Source organism: Crocuta crocuta, unplaced genomic scaffold (genome assembly GCF_008692635.1).
Source record: "Crocuta crocuta isolate KB4526 unplaced genomic scaffold, BGI_CrCroc_1.0 scaffold177, whole genome shotgun sequence".
NCBI lineage: Eukaryota > Metazoa > Chordata > Mammalia > Carnivora > Hyaenidae > Crocuta > Crocuta crocuta.
In genome coordinates this window covers 778066-805714 of record NW_027531880.1, presented here as the reverse complement: position 1 = coordinate 805714, position 27649 = coordinate 778066, and the positions used below count along the sequence as shown (strand labels likewise).

Genomic DNA, 27649 nt, shown 5'->3' with positions numbered 1-27649 from the left:
GTTCAAAAGAGGGGTGGGTATTTATACCAAAGGCATGGAAATGAGATTCACCTGAAATAGACTTTAAATAACCAAGTAGTCTTCACTTCATTTGTAGTATACGATCATGACATTTTTCACATATGTGAAAAAGTTTATTGTTCTCCATTAAGTATCTATCTCCCGTTATATCAGATGGTTTTCTAGAGGCTAAATACAATGTATATTTGTAGTACTTCTATCGTTTAGTTTCTCTTCAGTTTTTGGTATTATACAATAATCTTTCTTAAAAATCTTCTCTTCCTTTTGCTTCTAGGACATGTACTTTATGTTTTCTCCAACTCTAGTTCCAAATCTGATTGCAAGATACTCTTCGTTTGTTTATCCCCTAATTTTAGTGATCCCTGAAAGTCGGTCTTTAGCATCTCCTCACAGTACACACACTCTCTGACTTACTTCTTTTATTTCCATATTACCTACATGGTGATGTCACAAATTTTTATCTCAGTTCAGCCTATATGTCTTATTGTGAACTATTTACCTATATAATCCAATAGAAATCTTATTCAGAATATTCCACTGGAAACAAGTAAACAGATCCCCAATTAGCTTTTCTCTTCTCCTCCACCACCATCCGCAAAGTTCCACATTTTCTTCTCTATTTTCTACCCTACAAACAGCACCACAATTAATTCAATTGCGCAGGCCCCAAGTCTGGGCTGTCACCTTCCACAGCCAGCTAGTCATTCTTGTATTAGTTTTATCTCTTAATTTTTTTTAAAACAAGTTTATTGATTTTTGAGAGAGAGACCGGGAGGGGAAAGAGAGATGGAGACACGGAATTCAAAGCAGGCTCCAGGCTCTGAGCTGTCAGCACAGAGCTAGACAGGGCTGGAACTCAGGAGCTGTGAGATCATGACCCCAGCCGAAGTCTAATGTTAACCAGCTGAGCCACCCAGGTGAGCCTCTATCTCTTAAATAGTACTAGAATATGTTACACGTGTTTCACACTGTCACCGTCCTGAACGGTCCACCAAATGTTTTCTGAATAGATACATGAGCGAATAAATTGGACAGGAAGATAGTAAAGTGCAAGAAATAATAGCACATAGTGGCGTATGTTAATCACTGGAATAGATTTAATATTTTTTCCGTTTTTCAAAGTGCTTTTTCAGAATTTGAGTTTCCTCATTCAGGGTCATGAAAATGAGATCAGTTCACCTTTTCTTGTACATTCGCGCCTTTCTTCCGCCTCCTTCCCTTCATGTGAATCCCTTTTTCCCTCATTTCTTCTCTTTCGCTCTTCAATCCTGCCTTTCTTTCTGGGACCCACTTCGGCTTCTCGTTCCCTTTCCCCGGCCCGTCGCCTTCCCTCGCAGCACGCTGGTCAGCTCCTCCGGCCAGTGTGAGGGCTCAGCCCCGCCCACACGGAGCCCGAGTCACAAGGCTGCGGGCGGTGAGCGACGAGGCAGGCGGCCAAGGGGGCGGGGCGAGGCCAGGGCTCCGCAGCGCGCGTGGGCGGAGCCAGACGCACAGTCCGCCCTTGCTATATCTGCGCCTGCGCGGGACGGCTGCAGGGCCAGTCGGGACGGAGGAGACAAGATGGCGCTGCGGGCGATGCGGGGAATCGTGAACGGAGCCGCACCCGAGCTCCCCATGCCCACCAGTGGGCCGGTGGTGGGATCTCGGGAGCAAGCGCTGGCAGTTAGTCGGAACTACCTTTCCCAGCCCCGCCTCAGTGAGTATCAGAGAACAAGATGAATCCTGTTTTTGCTTCTTACCCAGTCCTTTGCTCCCATTCACTTGCTTAGCGGGGGAGGGGGCATTTATTTTCCCTCTCTCATCGTACCTACCCTGACCCAAAAGTATGTCATTAGAAGGAGATTTGAGTGTACCTAACGTTTTCGTCACATAGGTAGGCTGAGGGCAAGAGAACCGACCAGAACTTTTTCCTGGGGTTGGTGGGCTCCAGGCTAATTGCCCCGCCCTCTTCAACTTCCCTAGATAGGAGCATAATCAAGGCACTTGCTTCCTGCCTCTAAGGGAAGGCCGTTTCTTGTGACTTCAATCTTAATATGCCCCGACCTCATTTGGATATGTAAGGATGTAGAGAGCGCCCCTTCCCCTCTCCTCCCTCTGGTGTAGACCTTCAGGGCTGGTCTGGAGTTCCTGCCCAGGGAGACTCTAGTGCCATCGCTGACGAGGTCTGGCCTTTGCTGGATGATGGAGGTCAGGCCCACAGCCAGAGGGAGATGTTTTGTGGAAGGCCTACTCCACAGGAGGACACTGGTATCAGAGAACGCTACAGCTGAAACGTACTCTGCAGGTCATCTAGTCTAACGCTCTCGTTTTACAGTGTGAAGCTTACGGTCTGGGAGGTACACGACTTCAGACTTTAAACACTTAATGATTGGCAGAGTAGGAATTCAGATTCCATTTCTTAATTTTATCTGAGCCCTTTTCAACCATTGTCTTTTCATTTACTGACGAGTTAAACCTAACACGATGGAGTGCAAGGATATCTTGGAAAAGCCAAGCAGCTTTGCCCATATTATATAGTATATGTGCAAAGCATATCATATGCATGTTTAAGTGTTGTTGTGATTGTAAAAAACCTGCCTTAATAAATCAGGTTTTAAGTGGACTACCAAAAGGATTTTTTAAACTAAACAATACAGTCGTGTAGCATCAGATATCTTCACAGCTTCCTTAGGAATTGGGGATCAGCCCTGGAAATAGACTCTTTAAAACTTGGGAAAGCATCTGATGTTTCCCCAGGTGGTGAGACTGTATTTGCACTGGTTAATTGCCAGAATGTCTGTTTGTGGGCGGCTCACTGTTTAAAAAAAATTTCAGATGAAGGGTTTCAGTCTAGGCGCTCTCCAGTCTGACTAATCCCATCCTGATCTGTCACTAGGTCATATGACAGCACTGCAGTGAGAGGAAGGAAAACATAGTTGATTCCATGGGTTGCTAAAATGGACCTTTTACACTGAGAATTATCTGAATTAGAGAATGCCTGTTGGAGGTTTATATAAGTGAATGCTTCAAGAAATTGACAGATACTACATTTTTTAAAATGTTTTATTTCTGAGAGACAGAGACAGCGTGAGCAGGGGAGGGTCAGAGAGAGAGAGGGAGACAGAATCTGAAGCAGGCTCCAAGCTCTGAGCTAGCTGTCAGCACAGAGCCCACAATGCGAGGCTCAGACCCACGAACCCTGGAGATCATGACCTGAGCTGAAGTCGGACGCTTAACCGACGGAGCCACCCAGGCGCCCCAACAGATACTACATTCTTAAAGAGATTTTGACAATAAATTTGTACCTAACAATTACACATTATCTTTTATGAATTGTATTTGCATGCTCTGCTTTTCTGGGTAGAGCAGTAAACATTAGTGACTTCTAGGAAAAGATGATAAGGGTGCAATAGTCAGTTTCCATATAGTCATTCAGTGTCAATTCAAAGAGTATCGACTGAAATAATAAAATTGTTTTAAACATGATTGTTAATCCTTAAGAGAGATGAGTATGGTTTTTCACCATTCTTTGTGTGCTTAGCTAGTGGCTAAAGAACTCCAGAGGAGATGCCTCCTGACAAAATTGTTACTAAATAATGCTTAATACTGAACCTCAGGAATCCTTTTTCTATCCTCAGTGCCTGCAAGGTGCTTGACACATAGAAGATGTCTTGTAATTGTTTGATAACCTACATTTAAACCCCTTGTTCTAATAGTTTAGTAGAATCTTAATGTGGATGGAATCAGAGTAGGGAGTTGGGACAGTTGTTTGAGTTGCTCTTCTGTGTCTGGGTTATTATAAAAAGTATAAGTGATACCCAATTTAGGCTAACAGCTTTGAATATCATTATTTTCTTATTGCCATATTCTTGATTCTAGTCCCACAGTTTTAATTGCTTCTGAATAAGTATTGATTAATTATTAGTTTTTATAAAGATCGATTATTCCATCTTAGGTGATAATTCTATTATAGTAATTTAATGTGTGCTTTTTGAATAAAGGAATGAAACTCATTTGGCAGTTCCACTGTAAAAATTTGATCCTGTTTTAAAACAACTTCACAATTATGGATCTATTAACAAGAAATGGAAAGTGAGATATGCAGCCTTGAAGTAATCTTGAGCATTTTAGTTGAATTTCTAAAGTCACAAGGAAAGAAAACTTAATTTTCTTAAATTGTGAGCAAAATTCAGTAGTACATATAGAGCTTTTAGACACTGAACACTTTGAATTAGATAATCTCATTTGTTCTTAAGACTTTAGATCAGAGCTAACCATAAGTTTCTTATTTCATAAAGCAGAGTTAGCCTTAGTGAAAAGTCAAGTAAAGGAGTTAACAGCTTGGCCTTTTTCTAGAACCTCTCTCTCAGTACCCACCTGTCAGGGTGTGGCTCTCTACTATTCTTGCACAATAGAAGATAATTCCTTGGGGTTTTTGTTTTGCTAATAAGGTGGAGTCTAGGGCACTGGATCTCATATTGTGCAATGGCTGTCTAATTTTCTCTTTGAAAATTTCACAATCATTAAGTGGCGTTACTAGTGTTGAACAATCTCATATCCTGCTGGAGGAAGAGGATGTCATCTGACAAAATATGTGCTTCTTAAAACCTTTGTAGATTTTGGTTTTAAAATATTACTCCATAAATATTTATTACCTGCTTGATATTTCAAGATCAATGATGTAATGTGTTCACCATGTAATGTAAACATGTATGTCTCTTGTCAGAAGTTCTGAATATCCCCTGCAGACCCAATGTTCTCATCTGGGAATTTTCATAAGAGTGGTCATTATTTTCGTAAATAGAAAAGTTTATACGATTTGTGAATAGGTTTTGACTTTTCGTAGAGCAGCTTAATGTCTTTGGCAGCCTTACTCTCGACTGTTCTCTCTGCTCTGGGCTGAGTAATGGCGAAGAAGACTGGATAAATACTGTTGGGAGTTAAAAAGTAGTGTTTGGTATCATTTTCTCTGCTTGTATTTTTTAAAAGTCATTTTACTATGGAAAAGAGCTACAGTTGGTATATATAAACTGTCTTATAGTACCTGTTTGTAGTCAAAATGCTTAGGAACTGTGTCACCTCTATATTTGTTAAATTATGTAGGAGACTAAGTTCAGAAAAATAGAGTCATAGAATACCAACCTTAGAATTAGGAGGGAGAAAAGCCAAACAAACCAAAAATTCAATTCTAAGTCCTGTTCTCCCATTTAGTGATAAATTTGTCAGAGCCTTACTTTAAGTGTAGAGTGGCTGTATCAATCAGCCTTGCTGATCTTGCAGCTTTTTGTGAATCTGAAATGAGGTAACCTCTTTGAAGACATTCTGTATAAGTGTGAAACGCTCTCTAAATATAAAGTTTGGTAATATTTTTATTTAGTTAGGGCTTATAGCTTTTATTCAGTTTGTATATGTCAGTTTAATTTAATTCAAGATGTTGCTTAAGCTCTGATTTGTATCTGAAGTAGTCTCCTTGCATTTTTCAAGCTTTCCAGTGAGGGGAAATTGCTGAACTAAGCATCTCCATTAGATTCTCCCTTCTCTGCTTAAAAACTCTTCCAGTGACTATGTGCCATTGTAGAAAGATTGTTTAGCAGTAATGACACAAGAGAAGTATTGTCCAGTGCATTAAATAGCAAAAAGAACTTACTTTTTCATAGCTAAAGTTGCAGACTGCTGAGATTATTTTGAGTGGTATAGCTACGTAAGTCTTGCTAATAATTACAAGAGTACCAGACCACAGAAAAACAGCCAGTTCAGTTTTGGAATTTGAGCTGCAGTACAGAGTTAAAAGAACAAGTGACTCTGGGGCCAGGCTATATAAGTTCAGATCCTTGGGGCGTCTGAGTGGCTCAGTCGGTTAAGCAACCAACTCTTGATTTCGGCTCAGGTCATGATCTCAGGGTTCCTGGGTTCCAGCTCTGAACTGTCAGCACGGAGCCTTCTTGGGATATGCTCTCTCTCTCTCTCTCTCTCTCTCTCTCTCTCTCTCTCTCTCTCTCTCCCCCTCTCTCCCTCATGCTCGCTCACTCTCTCTCAAACTAAATAAACTTAAAAGTTCAGATCCTTGGAAGGTTACTTGATATCTGAGAGGTGTTTTTCTCTTCTAAAACTTGCAATAATATTAGTTAACTCATAGATCTGTTATGGAGATTAAGGGAGAATTCCTGACAAGTCCTTATTAAATGTATATTGGTGGTGTTGTTATTAAACAGTTAATTTGAGTGGGGCACCTAGGTGGCTCAGTCAGTTAAATAATTAATTTGAATGGTTATTTATAGGCTTTTTTAAGTACATACATTGTTGCAGACTTAGAGACTGCTTTTGATGAAGTAGAATTTTCTGTGAAAGAAGTTAACTTGATTCACTGTTTCCAGCAAAAACAATGACTAATGTTTCTTTTTCTTGGTCATGCTTTTGCTTGTGACTGGCAAAACTTCATAAATCAAAATGATCTTGAATTTGAACAGATTCTGAAGCATCTGAGGCTAAAAGTTCAGAGGTGATAAAAATCTTGGTGAAAAAGTAGAGAGAATTTTCAGAATCTGAAGAATTTTGTTGGTTACATTTTATTCAAAACAGTTGCCTCTAGGGCATCTGGGTGGCTCAGTTGGTTAAGCTTCAGACTTTGGCTCAAGTCACGACTTTGGCTCAAGTCACGATCTCACAGTTCGTGGGTTCAAGCCCTGTGTTAGGGTTCTGTGCTGACAACGTGGAGCCTGGAGCCTGCATCGGAGTCTGTGGCTCCAACTCTGTATACCCCTACCCCGCTTTTGCGTGCGCTCTCTCTCAAAATATACATTAAAAAATAAAAACAAAAACAAAAACACAACAAAGAAACAAAAAGCCAAAAAGACCAGTTGCCTCTGAATCTCAAAACTAGATTCCTTACCTCACCCCCACCAGCTGACACCCTTTTCTTATCCCTGACTTAAGTGAAGGTTTTGAAAATATGTTATTCCTATTTTTTTTACAAGTAGTTTATTGTCAAGTTGGTTTATTCCTATTTTTTAAAGCTGTTCCTGTATCTTTAAAAGCTGTTTTTATTTTTTTAATTGTTTTAATGTTTTATTTATTCTGAAAGAGATATATTCTAGAAAACCTGTTTCAGATGTAGCTCCCTTTGCATTTACACATAGGAGTTTTAGAAAGTCATTGAAAAACTGAATGCTCAGACTCACTCAAAATGAGAAAAACAAATTTTTTAAGAGTAGGAATTATTTTTAAGAGTATCAGATTATTTTCATATAGATGGGAGGATTTTCATAAAAATCCCGTTTTTCTGTTTCTGTAATTTAGAGGGAATGAATGATTAATTCTTTTACATTACCATCCATTCAAGTAACTTAACTTTTTAAATTTGTGACTTGGCTTTTATTATCCAACGTTAAAAAAGTCATTTGGGGCCCTCTGTTGAGATAATTACAATTACAGAAATTCAAGCAAATATGAGGTATCAGGTTTAAATGTCCCATGAATGCATGAAAGACAAGTGCTCCTGATAGTGCTTTCCTGTTCCCAGCATTTGTCCCAGGGCATTTGCTTCCTGATTGAAGAAATTGTTTTCAAATTCTTAAGCCCCTTGAGTGGACAGACTAGTTATATTAAATGAATTTCCTCATTCTTAGAAATCTACATTTGTGCCAAAAATCTCTATCCCAAGACCTCACAAGAAATTAAGCAAATGAAAAATTCTAAATTAGATGACTGTTTCTTAAAATGTATTTAAAGCCTTGTATTAAGTTTTCTTCAAACATTTATTTCATTTTTCTCAGCTGTTCTCATTACAAAATTTAGTTAATTTTGATATTAGAATTAGTCTCCTGTGTGTTCTGTTTTATACCTAAATATCCTTACATTTTACATGTTTGTTGATTTAGGATAGCTGGCTCCTTTCTAACATGGAAGATTTGGGTAGCATCTTATAGGCTGGTAGTTTATTCCTAGAAAATAATTTGCAGTAGAAAAATACAAGCCTCTAAACTGAGAGTAACATTTTACTTTTTTTTTTTTTAAAGATCTTATTTGACTTCTTCCATTGCCTACTTCACCTCTTCCTAAAGTTCTTTTCCCTGTAATTTTTATGACATCATTTAACTATGGCTTTTTACATCACAGTTACATTTTCTCACATTTCCTTTTAAGTTTTGTCACTTGTGCTTAAAGTTGTTGAGGCCTTCCTTTCCCTTCTTTATCTACTTTGCTAAGTGCCACCTTTTATTTAAAGCATTATCTTTTTTCTCTTTGAGGTAAGAACTACTGCTAGGCTTTTCCTCTGCTCACACCCTCTGTCTACCTCTGTTATGGCCCTTAACTCTCCCCCCTTCTTCATATAAAACTGGGAACTCTTGAAAGAGCTCTGCCCCTCTATGCCATCTTTGTTTTTGTGTCCTGGGTCCATAAAATAAAGTGACTTACAGTGAGAATGAAAAAAGGTTTTGGTTGGATGAGAATGGATTATGAAAACTTGTGTAGGCACAGGCATATTTCATAAAATCAATAAAAAATTTTTTTAACTGTTACAGTTCTCCATATTATAGTAGGTGCAGTAGAGACAGGAGCTTTTTGGTAATATTACAGAGACAGTTGTAGGTTGTTGTCCTGTTTGCTTAAAGCTGACTCTGATGTGTTTCTTTCCAGCGTACAAGACAGTATCAGGAGTCAATGGTCCACTAGTGATCTTAGATCACGTTAAGGTAATACCACTATGATTATCATTTAACCATTTACGTAGTTAAAAACATGGCATTAAGTCCTGTTCAGCACACTTTAAATTTTAGGTTATGATTTTTAAGCCGTTCTTTGGTCTGAATGTCAGTGCTATCTAGGAGACTAGTTTTAAAATAAAAAGGTAGAAGATTGGATCCCAATGCTGGATCTACTGTGGATTCTGTTTGTGGCCTAGAANTCCTACCTCACAGGCTTATTGAAGAGAAACAACAGTAATCTATGAGTGTGCTTTATAACTTGTAGATTATTATTAGCTATGTGATATCTTTTGGCTCTTGTCATAAACTGCCATGTGTTATACTTATTAATAGTATTTGTTTTCTTTACTAAATTTTAAGATCTTTGAATAAAAGTTACTTTTATCTTTGAGGGCCTAACACTGGTTTTCAAGAAACAATAAATAAGAACAGATTATCTCAACAGTGACTGAAACCCTAAAGAACAGTTTTTACTTACTCAGTTTGTTTTAAGGATCTTTAGTTATATATTGGTTATTTAGTTACACCTACACTTAAGAATTAAAAACACTGTTACTGTTATCATAGAGAAAGAGGCATAGAATATAGACTGTAATTGAATGTCCTAAGGAAAGCCTCCTACCTGAGCTCTATGATCAAAATATTTTCGAAGAAAATAATTTATATAGTATGCTCTTTATAACAGTAATTCTGTATTGGTTGGTTTTGGGGTGGCTTAGGGAAGAGGCACACAATTACTAGTTTGTTGAGAGAAGTAATAGTGGAAATAGTTTGACATGTGACCCCTCTGAAAGCAGAAAATAAATTGAAAAACATTTCTTCCAAGAAAGGGTAAAGTGCATTGTCTCTTCAGCTTTATCACTGTGATTATATTTTTTTATGTATGGCAAGGTACCTATACAAGTTTTAACCTTAAGATTAAGCATAAGAGACTTCTCTCCTGGCCACAGTCTCATGCTAGTCTGCAATTTGATTTAAAGCCTTAATTTATTGCACTCAGTTTGTGCAGGGTGTGGGCAGGTGCCCATTAATATTTTGTGAAAGAGCAGAGCCTACGCTTTTATTTTTGAGGAAAGATAGGAGGCTTTCTTTTTTTTTTTTTTTTTAACTCTTTATTTCCTTTTTTCCCCCCTATCTTTGTTAGAGAACAATTTTGGCTCATTTTAAAAATATGAAACTTTTTTGTTAGTATATATGTTATTGAAAACAATTAAAAATATTCACATTTCAATTATGTTAAGTGCTGAGCCCAGAACAGAAGATATGATGGTGAACAATGGGTCCTCCCCCGTGGAGCATCATGTAGTGGAGAAGCAAATATAATACACATATATAAATATCTAATTAGTAAGTGCTATGAAGGCTAAGTGTGGGATGCTATGAGAGTCAGTAACAAAAAGGACTTTTATTTGTAAGTTTATTTATTTTGAGAGAGAGCACGTGCATGTACCCATACTGAGGTGAGACAGAGAGAGCTGGAGCGAGAAGATCGCAAACAGGCTCCGCTGTCAGCATAGAGCCTGACTTATAGTTCAGTCTCACGAACTGTTGAGATCATGACCTGAGCCAAAATCAAGAGTCTGACGCTTAACTGTCTGAGCCACCCAGTCGCCCCAAGAAGGACTTTAGAAAACATCTTTTAGGAAATAATTGTAAGAGTGATCAAAAAGTTTTATTGAGTGTTCGCTCCAACTAAGGAAAAACTGTAAATATATGTAGTTGTAGGAATGGCTTTATAACACCACATTTAGAGTAGCTTTTGTTTAGAATTTAAAGGTCAAGAAACAAATATACAGATTGTGTCAGAATAGAAGATGAGACTGCTCAATTCATTTTATGAAATTGTCACATCTTTGGTTTCCATACCAGACAAAGGGTAGTACTGGAAAAGAAAAAGACAACTATCCTCACTTATAAACACGGATTCCAAAATACATGAGTATATTTTTAATAAATTTATTAAATATTAAATATATTTTAATTTACATGAGTGTATTTTTATTAAAAATATACTCGTGTATTGGAGATTAGCAAAAATAACTATGTAAAAAATCAATAGAATTGTGACAAAGTAGAGTTTGTCCCAGTAATACAAAGATAATTGGATGTTAGGAAATATATCAGTCATTTAATTTAATTTAGCTCATTTATGGATTAAACTAGAAAGAGCTTATGCTCCTCTAAATAAAGAAAAAGTGATAAAGTTACTCATATCTTTAAAAAAACAAAACCAAAAAAACCCAAAAGGTCTTTTGGAAATAAAGAGTAGAACAACTTTTAACCTCTTAAAGGATATTCACCATAACCTACAGCAAACAACGTACTTAAGGAGAGACTCTAATAACATTCCCATTTAAATCAGGAACAAGCTGAGGGTGCCTGGTTGTTACCACCACTATCCATCTTTGTACTTGGAATCTAACCAGTGTTGTGGCTAAAAGAAATAAGAGTATAAAGGTATTAGGAGGGAAAAGGCACAGCTGTCATTATTTCTTGGTAATATAATTAACTAAAACCCAAGTCATTCAGTGGGCAAACTACTAGAAACAGTGATATAACACAGAGTTGCTGGATACAGGAAGCCGTCTGTAGAAATCAAGAGTGCTGTATGTGCCAGAACTCACTGTTTACAAAAAACCATAAAACTTTGTTGGAAAACAAAAAGGAAGACTTAAAATAAGTGGAGATTTCATGATCACAAATGGAAAGATTCAGAATGGTAAAGATACTGATTCTACCCAGGCAGTAGAATCAGAGATGAGTAAAGATTTGGTGCAGGCATAAGCAGTTATTATCAGTGGAGCAAAATTAAGCTCCCCCAAACCAACTCTTGTCACACTGGAGAGTGTGACTTGGTAAATGATAAAAGCAGCATTGCAAATCAATGGGTGGGGGGGCATTTTGTGCTGCTCAGTAAATATTATTGGGGTAATTGGCTTTGTGAAAAAGAATGAAAATGAGAAAAAAGAATTGGATACCACAAACAAAGCCAATTGGATTAAAGGCCTAAACTTGAAGAACCTATTAGAAGACAAAATTGAAGACTATTTGTACGACTTTAGAAGGTTTTCGTAAACCAGACACAAAAGGCACCAACATAAAGGAAGACAATTCATTTTATTATATAATAAGTTTTGATATGATACCATAAACAAAATTAAAAGACAAGAAACAGTGGAAACACATACTTAAGATTAATATCCAGTGCTTATCCATTTGAAAAGTGTAGAAGAGATATAGGCCAATTGTAAGTAATAAAGTCTTAATTGTCAGTGGAAGTAAAAAGCTGTTCCATATTAGAAGAATCAGGAAAATACATATTGAAAAGATGCTATTTTTTACTTCATCAAAATGGGAAAATATAAGTTCAATAATAAGAAATTGGCATAAATGTAGGGAAATGATAATTTTGTATACTGCTAGGCAGATTTTAAATAAGTGCAGTTTCTTTGTAGAGTAATATGAAAGTTCGGAGAAAATGGGCACAGCCTGTAGCCCACCACTTGGTAACCAAATACCTTATGGAAAACCCACTTGCATGAGGAGCCACATGCAAGAATGCTCTTAGCATATTTGTATTAGTGTAAATTTGGAATAACCTTGAATAAAATGTGGTGTCATTTGATTTTAACTACGTTAGTTTTGTTTTAACATTAATTCTGAGATGTCCACTGATTCACATTAGTATTTCCATAATCAAAAGTGTCTTCTAGGCACCTGTGTGGCTTGGTCAGTTAAGCATCTAACTTGGGCTCAGGTTGGTCATATAATTTCATACTTCATGAGTTTAAGCCCCACATCAGGCTCTCTGTTCTCAGTGCAGAGCTTGCTTCAGATCCTCTGCCTCCCTGTCTCTCTGTCCTTCCCCCTCTCGCATGCTCTCTCTCTTCTCTCCCTCTCAAAAATAAATAAAAACATTAAAATAAATAAAATTTTAAAAGAGTGTTTGAAAATCGGTGGTGCACCATAGTTTAGTGGACAAATGTTTTCCTTCAGCATCACACAGGGAGCAACGCACTTTTCAATAGATTGTGCTGATAAAAGAGGTAAGTATTACCATGACAGATCTAAAACATAAGGTCAAATGAAGAAAGACAAGCTGCAGGATGATATATTTAGTAGGTTGCCATTTATGTAAATAAGACACTAAAATGTATTTTTGGGAAATCTGCATTCTAAAATATTATAAGTGGTGGATGCTTAGGTGACTCAGTTAAGCGTCTGACTCTTCATTTTGACTCAGGTTTTGAGCTCAGTTCATGAGTTGGAGCCCTGCAGCAGGCTCTGTGCTGACAATGCGGAGCCTGCTTGGGATTGTCTCTCTCCCTCTCTGTATCCCCCCCACTCATGCATGCACTCTCTTTCTCTCTCTCTCAAAAAAAAATTTAACGTAAAAAAATAAAATGTTAACAGTGGAAGAGGCATATATACTTGATTAGGAGAATTTGAGGGAACATTTATCTTCTTATGAGAGTGATTCTTTTCTTTTTTTTTTTTTTTACAAATAGTTTATTGTCAAATTAGTTTCCACATAACACCCAGTGCTCATCCCCACAAGTGCCCTCCTCCATGCCCATCCCCCCTCCCCCCAACATCCATCAGTCCTCAGTTTTTGTCAGCATTCAAGAGTCTCTCATGGTTTGCCTCTCTCCCTTTCCCCCATCATTTCCCCTCTTCTTCTCCCCCTCGTTCCTCAGTTAAGTTCCTGCACGTATAGGAGGACTAGGAGGAACTTAACTGAGAGTGATTATTTTCAGTTGGCATTTTTATCCCCTCCCCACAAAGCATAAGGGTGAGTACACACAGGCCAGAAGCACACATCAGTTCTGAGTACTGGGAATGTGGTTATTTGTAAGTTTTGTGTCTTTCTTTAGTTTCAGAGTTTAAAACGTATACACAGAAGAGAAAAATTTAATTGCTGTGTTTTATGGATTTAAGACCTTTCTCTGTACCTTATGCTGTGCTTACCAGTTTATGTGCCAAGTACTAAGTGTTTAAAGGATGTAAACTACCTGAGGGTGTTATAAACTCTCAGTAAATACCTGTGGGGGAGATTTTACATGCATACATGCTATGATGGGGATAAAGTATATAGAGGGATTTGGAGAGCTTGTTGAGTTGGTTATTGATCTTTTGTTTTTTCCTATATAGTTTCCCAGATATGCTGAGATTGTCCACTTGACATTACCAGATGGCACAAAGAGAAGTGGGCAAGTTCTAGAAGTTAGTGGTTCCAAAGCAGTGGTTCAGGTAAGCCTCATTTTGAAAACCTGTCCAATTGAACAAAAACATTAAGGGACACTTCTTTTCTGGCAGTTATTGAGTAAGTATATCTTTAGAGATTGACTACTCGCTTTTGGGAGAAAAAAAATTTTTCTTGTTGTCTTCCCAAATGTCAGCCACCTATATCCATTCTAGCCAAGAAGCTCCAGTGGTAAAATGGCTTTTTTTTTTTTTTTTTAAATCAAAGCAGATAATCACATGGAAGGAGAGAGATGAAAAGACAGAATTTATAGATTATGGGATGAAACCAAAACAAGATCTGAGTCTGTTTATTTACATTGTCTCTTAATACCTAGTTTTTAATGTGGAAATGCAAGTTTTCTCAAATAACATGTTCCTCTAAAAAGTAATATAGAGCAAGGGTCAGCAAAATTTCTGTAAAGGGCTACGTAGTAAAGTTTTTAGGCTTTGTGGGGCTGCCTAAGGTCTGTAATGCATATTCTTGTTCTACCTTTCTTTTCCTCCTTTTTTTTTTTTAAACAATGTAAATATGTAAACAACATTCTTAGCTTGATGGTGTTAGCCTAGAGGCACGATCCTTTGTCTAGAGGTTGGCTGTTTGGTTCATCACCAGGGTCATTTCTCTGTTCGTTATGGAAATAGTATGAATTGATATATTTTACCTTATTTTGGCTGTTTAACAGACAAAAATAGTATTTAAGTACTTATGATCTAAATTCCTTTTACTCTTCTGATTACTTTTCTTTCTCAATAGGTATTTGAAGGGACTTCAGGTATAGATGCCAAGAAAACGTCCTGTGAGTTTACTGGGGATATTCTCCGAACACCAGTGTCCGAGGATATGCTTGGTAAATGGATGTTATGCATTCTGACCAGCAGTCTGTTTTCTTTTAAACATATTTCCATGGAGTCTTTCTTAAAAATTGTGACTATTTGAGTCATAGTCTACTCTTTACTGTCTTGTTACTGTTTTACAGGCAGGGTATTCAATGGATCAGGAAAACCTATCGATAGAGGTCCTGTTGTGCTGGCTGAAGACTTCCTTGACATCATGGGTAGGGGCAGTAAATGGATTTCTGTGTTTTAAAGAAAATAGCCTCTATTTTATACCTTTGTCATATAGAGAGTGATTTTTTAAAATATATTTTAAGTAGACAGTGTGGTACATATTGTTTTATATTTTTTAATAGAAATCTTAAAATTTTGTATAAAATATGTTAAGATATTACAAAATATCACTAGGGTATATCTGAAATATAAATAGCTTTGAAATGTAAAGGACTTTGAAATTAGGATTTCTCTCTTACTTGCTATACTTTTATTTTAGGAACTTGACTTCTGCTACCATATATTTTGTGTGTACCAAAGACTGGATGTTACTTAATGGAAAGGTTACTTAAACAATCTCAAATTTTCAAAAATAACTGATTCTTTAATAGTAGAAAGAAGTGATTTACATGGTTGTAGTCTTAATGTATTAAAATTTTCTTTTGGAAATACTTTAGGCCAGCCTATCAATCCTCAGTGTCGAATCTACCCAGAGGAGATGATTCAGACTGGCATTTCAGCCATAGATGGCATGAACAGTATTGCTAGGGGGCAGAAAATTCCAATCTTCTCTGCCGCTGGCTTACCACACAATGAGGTGAGAACTAGGATCTGTTTTGTGTGAAATTTGGTAAGGGAGTTTTTTTTTAAATGTTTATTTATTTTGAGAGCTTGTGCTTGCAAGTGGGGAGAGTGGCAGAGAGGGAGAGAAAGAATCCCAAGTAGGTTGTATCCGTACCGTCAGTGCAGAGCCCACCGTGGGGCTCGATCCCACAGACTGAGAACGTGATCTGAGCCAAAATCAGGAGTTGGAACGCTCAACTGACAAGCCACCAGGGCACGCCATCACAAGGGAGAATTTCCAAATGCTTCACTGTTAGTAGGAAACCAAATAAAGGGTTTTCAGCAATACTCACTTGTACCCAATACCCATTTCCACATTACTCCATGTTTTTCCATGCGCAAGATCTATATTGCTTATTCTTAACAAATCTTTGCAAAAAGTACAAAAACTTTTTTGGGTAAAGTCCTTTAGAACATGGTTTCATTTATAATTCCAATCCCAAAATGTTTAGGATAAAAGTTGATTTTGTTGTAGAAATTTTATTTTAGATTTCAGCTCAGTTCTTTTGTACTTGTCATCAGATTGCAGCTCAGATCTGTCGCCAGGCTGGTTTGGTAAAGAAATCCAAAGATGTAGTGGACTACAGTGAGGAAAATTTTGCAATTGTATTTGCTGCTATGGGTGTAAGTATAATTTTTTTGTTTTAATATGATGTATAAAATTAATTGTTTATGTTATTGGAACAGTGTAGAAAACAATACATACGTCATTGGATTTATCTCTAGGTAAAAAAGTTGCAGTTTTGCATTTTGGTAAACTCAGGATAAAATTTAGCACTTGACTGCAAAATTTAAGAATAATTTTTCTTTATGCCCAAAGCAGGCTTTTTTACTCTGTTGGCTTTTGTGAAGTACTCTTTTGGGAGTACTTGAAACTTTAAAAGAAGGAACAGTGTAGATCCATAGCCACCCTTCATCAGAAATAAATACTGAGAATTTTTTTTCTCCCTGCACTGATGAAGTCATTGTTATTTAGGTAAACATGGAAACTGCCCGGTTCTTCAAATCTGACTTTGAAGAAAATGGCTCAATGGACAATGTCTGCCTCTTTTTGAACTTGGCTAATGACCCAACGTAAGTAAATAGAGTTATTTCTTTCTGTTCATTCAGTTCATTCATTTCTGTTCATTCAGGTCAAAAATGTTACTAAGCCAAGGGAAGTAAAATGTTACAGTGAAAACAACATGGGGATAGGAATGGGAGAACTGTGTTTAATTAAATTCAGTTCTTCCTGCTGGTAACTTGGCTTTGGGTAAATCACCTAGGCTCTGGACGTCAGTTTTCTCTTTCATAAAATATGACAAATAATACTTTTTTCATACTGGTGTGCATTTTAAGTGAGATACATATGTTACCTAGTACCTAATCCATACTCAGTAAATGATCTTTTCCTCTTACCTGAGAAACCTAGCTCTTCTCCTGTTTCTTCCCTTTCTCTCTGTTTTGAGAGCAATAGAGTTCTGAGAAATTATGGGCCCGTTTCTAAAATAATCAATGTAATTTTGTAGCATTAAGTCTTATTATAAAAATACATAAAATAATTGCTTACATAAGAACTTTTAAAGTAATAATTGCTTTACCCTCTGCAGTCTATTTAAAACTTTGAAGGGAAACTGTACTATTATTTACAGAATCATGTTGTTTTGTCTTTGGCCTTTTTATTTGAGTAACAAAGGACTTACTGTTCCATTTCAGTATTGAGCGAATTATCACTCCTCGCTTGGCTCTAACCACAGCTGAATTTCTGGCCTATCAATGTGAAAAACATGTATTGGTTATCCTAACAGATATGAGTTCTTATGCTGAAGCACTTCGAGAGGTAACTTTTTTCTCAAGATGGATTACTTTTCAGAGTTATCTTGTCTCTTTACAAGTTTTCATTTTTCTTTCATCATTTTTTTAAAGCTTCATCGCTCATATCTTAATAAAATATCTTAATTGGAAATGAAAACATAACTTTTTTGGTCAGCTTATTTGAAAGGATTATAGGATTAGATTTAAATTATTAGCCTAGTTATCATACTGTCACCATCTCTGGATTTAAGACTTGATTCTAAAAGAAAGCAAATGATGCAAGTTGTTTATTCAGTTATTCTCCCAGGATGTTCTTTTTCGAGATTGTCAATTTTTAACCATTTTCAGAATCTCATTCTTAATAATGTTAGTATTTAAATAAAACAGCATGCCCTGATAGCACCCTGTTTAGAACATTTTCCTTCAGAAAACTCAGTGTTTTTTAGGAAAACTGTTAAGATTCTTGCAGTTATCAGCCAGAAGTTTGGGGTGTTTTTTCTAATACAAGTTACTGAAATTTTGAGTAAGTTACTTTTTTTAAACATGTAAAAAGGGGCTTCTGAAGAGACATGCTGTATAAATATCCAGCTCATTAAACTCCCTGAGATCCATCACCATCTCATTCTACTGTAGTGCTTTTTCAGTGAAGGATTTTTTTTTTTCCATCCATCACAGACCAGTACTTTTTTAAAGTACAGTTAAGATGAGTTATTAGCAAGGTGTATATTTTAAAGAATATATACAACTTACAAACCTGGAATTTTATTTACTAGATTCAGCAGACTAAGGTTATTCTGTCAGATTGCCATCAGAGTTTTTTAAATACTTCTCCTACTTTCTGTGTTATTTCATTGCACATTGATAAAAACTGGTCTGCTGATCACAGTTTGAATAGCACTGCTATAGCATACTCTTTTGGAGGTGCCAAAGTAACACCTTAAAGTTGGGCTTAATAGTTTAGAATTCTTGGTGGCTATAGGTTAATTTATATTCCTATATTGTAGTGTGCATGTCTCTAAGAGAAAGACTATAGCTGTTTTATGTTGTGCAATGAATGGACCCTTGGCTCTGTTATCTTGGGAAATTATTTAGCCAACTCTTGATTCCAACTGTAAATTGGGGTGAACAACATTACCTTCCTCATAGAATTATTGTGAGGATTAAATTAAATATATAAACTGCATCAAGTGATTCCTGGTATGATTTTCCTTTCCTTTGACCTTCTTAGCATTAGCTTACGTAAATATGGGAGGATCCATGGCATGAAATAAATCTTGTGAATGAAGAATGTTCTCTTAGTTTTAAAATAACTTCCTTTGATTTATAAAACTGCAAGCAGATTTTTTTCTATCAAACTATTTGAAGATTTACATTATGGTGATATGATTGTAGCAAAAAAACCTGGGCCTCAGTTGTCAACATTTTTGTTACAGAATAATCTGAACTTGTGTTGCTAGGTTTTAAAATCATCTTCTAGAGACCGTATTTAAAATTAAAAGAGGATGCTTTCAACTTGGGCATGTTTAAACAAACGTGTTCTAAGCTTGCTTTTCATATTCTAGTTGTGACATTCTCCTTCTTGACTTAACTGTCAGGTTTCAGCAGCCAGGGAAGAGGTTCCTGGTCGAAGAGGTTTCCCAGGTTACATGTACACAGATTTAGCCACAATATATGAACGTGCTGGTCGAGTGGAAGGTAGAAATGGCTCCATTACTCAAATCCCTATTCTCACCATGCCTAATGATGGTAAGCTTTTGGTCTTTGGATTATAGCAGACCTGATCATTGTAAGGACTTGATTCCAAGACAGAAGAACATTTACCTTTTTGAGTTGAAATTCTTTTTTTCCCTCAAAAGGTTTTATTTAAATTCCAGCTAGTTAACATTGCAGTGCAGTATTACTTTCAGATGTAGAATTTGCCCATTTCCCCCCCTACCCTCCCATAACCATCAGTTTGTTCTCTGTAGTCAAAACCTGTTTCTTGGTTAACCTCTCTTTTCCCCCTGTGTTCATTTGTTTTGAAATTGAAATCCTTTTGAGAGTCTATCCTTCAAGAGTTTAGTGATTTGTTTCTAAATGAAATTTTTCATTTGATAACTGCCTATAATAATCATCCTTTTGTGGAAGAAGAAAAACAATTTTCTTTGTAATTAAAATTTTCAGTTTTCATTTATTAAATTACTCTTGGGTGACTGCTATTTTTGGGACACAGATCTAGATATAAGGAACGCCTTCTGTTTTTTAAATTCAGTGTCTAATGTAACTTACTGAATCTAGTTGGGTATTTTTTATGTATGTGCACTAGTAAGTTAAGGTAGCTTAAATGCCAAATAAAGAACATAAATAGGAAATGCCACAAAACTTTAGCGACAGAATGATCACCAAAGGCTGCTTACAAATGAGTCTTTTAGAGGGAGGGGCAAACCGTAAGAGACTCTTAACTACAGAGAAAAAACTGAAGGTTGATGGAGGAGAGATGGGTGAGGGGATGGACTAGATGGATGATGGGCATTAAGGAGGGCACTTGTTGGGACGAGCACTGGGTGTTGTATGTAAGTGATGAATCACTGAATTCTACTCCTGGAACCAATACTACACTATTTTAACTAACTGGAATTTAAATTTTAAAGAAAGCACTCTGTTTGCATTGCCTCTTTGAGTGTATGCTTGGGAGTGAAACCATTCAGTCGTTCTCTTCTGTTACTGCCCTCTTTGTCCTTACGTCTGTGCTTAAAAAGCACTTTTACAAGGTATTTTCAGAATCAGCAATAACTCACTGTGAGCACTGTTTCCAGTGTTTTATAAGTATTACCTCGTCTGATCCTCATAGCAACTTTGAGGTAAATATTTTACTCTGAGGCACAGGGAGGTATAAAGTAACCTATTAAAAGTTAAGAAGTGATAACTTTAGAACCCAGGCAGTCTGAATGTATAATTCACACTATACTGCCTCTCACATGAAAATTGTTCCAAGAAAGTACCTACAAAATTACTTTATGCAGTTTAACTACCTTAGAAATATCTTGCTTTGTGGAACTTTTTGGTGCTGCCTGCATAGTTGCGGTTTGCTTGTCTAACATTCCTATACTTTCCGTGTTGAAATGGTGTGTACCCACCTGAAATAGCTTATGAACTAAGCATGTTCTCTCAGTATATATTAAATTGGTAAACCTCTGCCAGGGAACTTTGTGTTTAAAATGGAATTTTATTTATATTTTGGAGAGAAATAACTAGGAGAAATGATACTTTTCTGAATGCAGCTATTTTACCTTATATGCCCAATACATGTCTAACTGTGCTACAATTCTGTAAGTAATGCCATTCAATATGATAATCTCTAGCTACATTTGGCTGTTTAAATTCTAAAGTAAATTAAAATTAGATAAAATTTGTAGTCAACTTTTTTCGCTTACAGTAGCCAGAGTTCAGGTGTTCAGTAGCCACATTTGGCTGGTGACTACCATATTGGACAGCACAGATACAGAACTTTTCTATCATGGAAAATTATTGTAAAGAGCACTATTTTATGTAATGCTATAGGAGGTGCACACTGACTTCCTGTGGATTTTTTCGTATGATACGGACACTTTAACTAATGTCAGATGTCTTCCTCTGGTAGATATCACTCACCCCATCCCTGACTTGACTGGATATATTACAGAGGGGCAGATCTATGTGGACAGACAGCTGCACAATAGACAGGTATTTGACATTTGAGCATTGCTATAAAGCTTATAGATCTACTCTTCAGTTACTCTTTAGTGACTTTGACTTTGCTTTTAGGAATTATTTTGTTAGAAAATATCAACTTGAATTATTTATAATACAATTATAAAATTGTCACTTCTGTACACCAAAATCCTATTGTAGATAAGAATGCCAATACTAAGAATGAAGTTTCCATTTTTCTTTATTGTGCCTAAAAATGGGGTTAGTGGTCTCCAAGAACTTTTTTGGGTATTCTATTCTATAATAGTACCATCTACCAATCTTATTATTAATACAAAAAATATGTTTTTTTTCTGTTTCTTATTGAAGTATAATTGACAGAACATTAGTTTTAGGTATACAAAGTAATGACTCGATATTTATATGTATTGCAAGGTGATCACAGTAAGTCCAGTTACCATCCATCAATACATATAGTTATAAAACACTTTTTCTTTATGAGGAGAACTTTCAAATCCAGCCACCTAGTTACTTTGAAATATGCAATACAGTATTATTATACACACTGTAGTGTATAATTACATCTGGATTACATCTTTATGACTTATTCATTTTGTAGCTGGAAATTTGTACCTTTTGACCCCTTTTACCCATTTGGCCCAGTGCCCATCTCAGGTAGCCACCAGTCTCCTTTCTATACCTGTAAGTTCACAGTTTTTTGGGTTTGGGTTTTTTAGGCTCCACATATAAGTGAGAATAATAGTAATAGTAGATAAATAATAGTATTTATCTTTTTCTGTCTGACTTATTTCACTTAGCAGAATGCCTTCAAAGCCCATCCATGTTGTTGTAAATGGCAAGATTTCTCCTTTTTTTTTTAATGACTGAATAATCAAAAAAAGATAGATGATTCTGTAATAGATGTGGCTTCTAATATTAGCTTTTAGGTGGAATTACTTACTAGTAGTTAATCTTTTTATTTTGTATGTGGTTATATGAAACAGCTCAGAGGCTATTTAGATTTGATACTGTAGGCAGATGTTGAAAATTGCAGTTTTTCAATATACTCTTGTACTATTTTTTGTAGATTTTATTTTGAGTTTGATTCTGAAAAAAAAATACTGTCCCATAAAGTCTCACTTCCTTTTCTTGCTAGGGAAAGGTACTTGAACCTAATTAGGAAACAAATAATGCAGTTTTATATAATTTAAGGGATTATAAATGAGTTTCAGAATGCTTCTTTACTACTAGTAAATCTTGAATTTTGTACTTACATTTTTTTCCCCTTATGTTCTATGCAAGATTTACCCACCTATTAATGTGCTGCCCTCTTTATCACGGTTAATGAAGTCTGCTATTGGAGAAGGTATGACCAGAAAGGATCATGCCGATGTATCTAATCAGCTGGTATGTATATCCTCTTAAGGATGGGGTTTAAAGAAATGTTTACCTTTCTTAGTCCATTTGTTGTCTTACACCTCTTGTCTTGCTCCCATATCACTGTACTTCTCTCCCAATCCAAGTAGAATTTTAGTAAAGGTTGCATGTGGAATATATAATCATTCATTAGAACCAAGCAGCCTTTTTTCTCCCCATAAGGACAGATGCTGATAGCCAGGGGGTTAAAAATCATATGCTTGAAACCCATGTCTAATGCTGTATAAGATAGTTCCTAAATTTAAAAAAAGACAGCCATAGGCCATTTTAAGTTCTTATTAGTAACCTTAGTAATAATTACAGAGTATTCCTGAAAAGATACTCTAATTCCTTAAGATCTTAAGCAATCACCAGCACACTAAGGGATACAGCTTTATATATTCTGGAAAGTCCTTGATTTTTTACAGTTGTATGAGATTGTACACCAAGCACAAATAAAAAAAAGCTTTAAAAATTTTTTTAAACATTTTTTTATTTTTGAAAGAGCGCTAGTGGCAGAAGGGCACAGAGAGAGGGAGACACAGAAACTGAAGCAGGCTCCAGGCTCTGAGCTGTCAGCGCAGAGCCTGACGCAGAGCTCAAACTCAGTAACCATGAGATCTGAGACAAGCCGAAGTAGGATGCTTACTGACTAAGCCACCAAGGTGCCCCTAAAGCAAATACTTTTGACCTTAAAGTAGAAATGGTAAACCTAGGGGCTCCTGGGTGACTCAGTCAGCTGAGCATCTGACTCTTGATTTTGGCTCAGGTCACGATCTCACAGTTTGTGGGTTTGGGCCTCACACTGGGCTCTATGCTGACAGCATGGAGCCTGCTTGGAATTCTCCCTCTCCCTCCTCCCCCTCATCCTCTCCCTCTCAAGAAGTAAGTAATACTTAAAAAGAAAAGAAAAAAAATGTAAACCTACTCCTACCGCAAATAGTTTTTCTGAACTTTGAGATGGATTTCTTCATGGTATGAGTTCTGAGTTCACATGCTGTATAAAATGTAAGCTCATTGAATGTTGAGGAAGTGTATGTTTTAGAGAGTATTAGTAGTGCGTATGGACTGCATGCCAGAAGACTCCTTTCTCAATGAGACTACTTTATGATAAAATCTTCCTGATACTTTCATATGAACTTCATGTGAATTCTGTTTGCAAATAATGTGAAATTCCTTCTGTGGTCTCTTACATGAAGATACCAATAGAAATACTCTTAAGTATATAGCCCAGGTTACTGTTAACATTTATAAAATCTTATCTCCGTTCATATAAACATGTTTTCTCTGTAGTATGCATGTTATGCTATTGGTAAGGATGTACAAGCCATGAAAGCCGTAGTTGGAGAAGAAGCCCTTACCTCAGATGATCTTCTTTACTTGGAATTTCTACAGAAGTTTGAGAGGAACTTTATTGCTCAGGGTAAGATAACTTTCTTCTTACAAATATGAAAACCTTATATATAGTTTTGAAGACTTCTTTCCCATCTGAGAAAATTTACATTGGTCCCTACATGATTTTTCTTTTTTTTTTTTTACATTTTTTAAAATGTTTTCTTCATTAAAAAACTTTTTTTAATGTTTACTTATTTGTTTCTGAGAGAGAGAGAGAGACAGCGTGAGCAGGGGAGGGTCAGAGGGAGAGGGAGACACAGAATCTGAAGACAGGCTCTAGGCTCTGAGCTAACTGTCAGCACAGAGCCCAATGCAGGGCTCTGAGCTACCTGTCCGCACCGAGCCCTACGCGAGGCTCAAACCCACGAACTGTGAGATCATGACCTCAGCCGAAGTTGGACTCTTAACCGACTGAGCCACCCAGGCGCCCCACATGATTCTTCTTCTGATTCAAGAAGAGGTTCTTCCAACTGCCTGTCATGTCTTTTTGCACTTAGCGCTCGGACTCCTTCCCCTTTGCCTTCAACTCCATTAACCATTCAGCTCCCAGCTGAATTTTTCCCTCCCTTTCGCCTGGCTTTCTGCTCTCCTGCCTCCACTGCTGGTTCTCCTTCCTCTTAACCCCTCTGCAATGATCTCTTGCTTTGGGGAGTGGGGGCTCTTCTGATTCACTTATTTTCATCTCCTTTTCTGATTTCTCATCTTCCTGCTCCTTAATTGTATTTTCAGAGGCTTAGCTCCCTGTTTTTTTGTGCTCTTTTTCCTCTAGCTTTAACTTTTCCCCTATGCTGTTGACTAAATTGCTATATAGGATCCTCATCCTCTTTCTGAGGCTCTAATCCTACATGTCCAATGAGGATACTTTTGTTTATGCTGCCATCTCCTCAGGCTTAGCATGGTCAGAACCCAGGGGTTTTTTTCAAGCTGAACACCTGCCTAGCAGTTCTCTTTTTAGTTTGTCTGTCTCTTGCCATGAGCATTGTCCTACTTAGCCCAAGCTCAGTAATTGGGTGTTATTCTTAACTTTTACTCATTTATTCTTCAGTGACCAAATATTTATTAATTTGTGGTGTTCTTATTTAAAATATCTTCCTAAGTGCAGAGCCTGCTTGGAGTTGGCTTTCTCCCTTTCTCTCTGCCCCTCCCCTGCTTGTGCATACTCTCTCAGAATAAATGGATAAACATTTAATAAATAAGATATCCTATTCTGGGTTCATTTCCAGTACAGTACCTTAGTCCAATGTTTCTCAAATTTTAATATGCTTTTGAATCAACTGGGGATCTTGTTAAGTTGGCACATTCTGATTCAGTGGATCTGGATGGGGCTAGAGATTCTATATCTGGACAAGTTCTTGAGTAATGTCGAAGCTACTGATCTCTGACCACACTTTGAATCTTAAGGCCTAGTCCAAACTCTTCTCTCATCAACCTAGTTGTCAGTGCCAGCTTTTTCATCATTTTTCCTGACTCCCTACGTCTCATTGCTAGAATAAATTTATTACTAATTTTATTGATTGTCCCTCTAGTGAAAAGGCTATAATGGTTTTCATTACATATCACATGTAGGATTTCAAGTGTTTTGATTGGTCTCTCCCTTGCCATCTGCTAATGCTCTATATTTGACCTCAGTGGTACTTAACAACAGATGTGTTTACTTTGGAATAATGCATCATGCTATACACTTAGGACCTGTGCACTCATTTGTGGTGCATTTTTTATCGACATTAAACCCCCCAAAATATATTTTTTTAATGCAGAATCATAATACCTTAAAAAGATAAAAATGAAGTTTTTCTGGTAGAGAAAAGAACCCAGAACTCTAGCTACTCTCTGATTCTTTAAGCAAGATACGAAATTTATTTGAGGATAAGAGTGATTCTGGTATTAAAAATCATTAGTAACAACTTTGAAAACGACTTACCTATTCAGGGTATTTAGTTGACATTTAAGGTTTTCTCAGTGTGTACTAACCTCCTTCAAATTCATCCGCTGTTCTTGGAAAAGTGCCTTTCTCACTCATCTCTAGACAGAACACTGGGTCTAGTTTCCATTGCTCCAAGTATTTAGATCCTACCTGGCTGTCCAAAAAGTTGTCTGCCACACTCTAGACTGCCTTCTCTGCCTCCAGGCTTCTCTCCCTTTTCTCTGATTCCTGGTGGTATTTAACTGTTTGTACCCTCATTTAGGCATTCGGTTGCTTCCAGTCTTAGGAGACTTAACTGCTTTGTCTCTGTTTCTTTTGTTTATACTTGATGCTCACAGCCCTACTGTGGCTTAAATAATGAGTAACACTGGTAAGTGGGAAGTAGTTTACCTTTACTCATTCAATCTCAATTTTTTCTAAGGTCCTTATGAAAACCGCACTGTCTATGAGACTTTGGACATTGGCTGGCAACTGCTCCGAATCTTCCCCAAAGAAATGCTGAAGAGAATCCCTCAGAGCACCCTGAGTGAATTTTATCCTCGAGACTCTGCAAAGCATTAGCTGCTACTTCATCGCTGGCTCGATACACTTGTGAAATACTGGTTCTGTTTTCTTTATCCCTTTTGCACTCCCCCATGCCCCCACCTCTGTGTTGGAGTTTACCTTGTTACCCTGTAATTAAAAACAAAGAATAGGTAACATACTGTGCCAGTGTTGCAATGTTTTAAACTTCTAACAGACTTTAAAATATCCCCTGTTGAGAAAACCTGTAGCCGCAGGGATGGAGGTGAATTTTTCTTACTGATGTGTGTGTTTGTACATAGTGGTGTAGTTAGTTGCCTAATGATGTCTTCATTATTTGGGTCTCCTCGACCTTACCTCTCAGCCCCCTCAAGAGTATCATTGTCTGAAGTTATAACGCTTTGATCTCTACGTTAGGGCCAGGATCAGGTCTAAAAGAAGCCTCCTCTCTCAAGAGCCAAGAGCCCCTTCCCTGAGCATTTGTTTTTAGATTGTTGCTATGCCCATAGGTATGTGCTGCTGCTCTAAGCAGATGGATTTTACTGTCCACCTGCTTTTTCCTATTTAATGACTGGATTAGAGAAGGAGTTTCCTTTTTGTCTTTAGTCCATTATGAGTTGGGACTCCTGTGTCTTATGTTCTCCCTCCTTCTGAGTGACACAGAATCCTGCAGCTTTTGCACAGCTGGCATCAGTCAGATGGTAGTGAGATGCCTTGTCTTAGTGATCCTTACTGGGTTTCCCTGCAGAGGAGTCATAATTAAAATAGCTAATAGAACTGTTGCTTGGAAAGAGTTGGGGTGTAATAAAAGAAGGAAAAACACATATCTTTCTACATTCTGACATGCTGACAGTGGTTTAAGTTTCTAAAGTGTTTACCAGATGCTGAGGGCAAGGTGGGGAGGAGAAAGCTCCTCTGTGTATGGATATTTTAAACTCTGTTAGAGAGCAGCTTTTGGAAGATCCCCTAATTGGTCCTGTTTTCTGACCCATCTCTGCCTTTTCAGGTTAATCTTGTGATACAAGTGATAGTATTTAAAAGCTTTTGCCTTTTAATTCTCGCTCCTTCCTGCTGTGAGCCCTGAGCTGTCTTCTATGCACTTTTGCCATGTTTACTATTTGGTCTCTTTGTGTTCTTTGTTACTTGGGTGCAATAGCAACTCTGTGCATTCCATCTTTCAAGTTGTGTAAAATTCTTCACTTTTTTCTCTGAGGGTGTAGGGGGTGGGGGGAGTCAGCATGATTATATTTTAATGTAGAAAATGTGACATCTGGATATAAAATGAAAATAAATGTTAAATTAAATGGAA

The 27649-nt window shown here is 37.0% G+C and overlaps 1 protein-coding gene across 1 annotated transcript; it reads left to right on the top strand.

Moving 5' to 3' along the window:
• The first annotated feature begins 1548 nt into the window (after positions 1 to 1548).
• Positions 1549 to 27649, top strand: ATP6V1B2 (ATPase H+ transporting V1 subunit B2). Its single transcript, XM_077773055.1, has 14 exons — positions 1549 to 1717; positions 8638 to 8693; positions 13857 to 13955; positions 14704 to 14797; positions 14927 to 15004; positions 15455 to 15594; positions 16143 to 16244; positions 16597 to 16694; positions 17316 to 17439; positions 19010 to 19160; positions 21034 to 21116; positions 22386 to 22490; positions 23793 to 23922; positions 26240 to 27649. The coding sequence occupies exons 1-14, from the start codon at positions 1582 to 1584 to the stop codon at positions 26377 to 26379; spliced, it is 1536 nt and encodes a 511-aa protein (XP_077629181.1). The 5' UTR covers positions 1549 to 1581; the 3' UTR covers positions 26380 to 27649.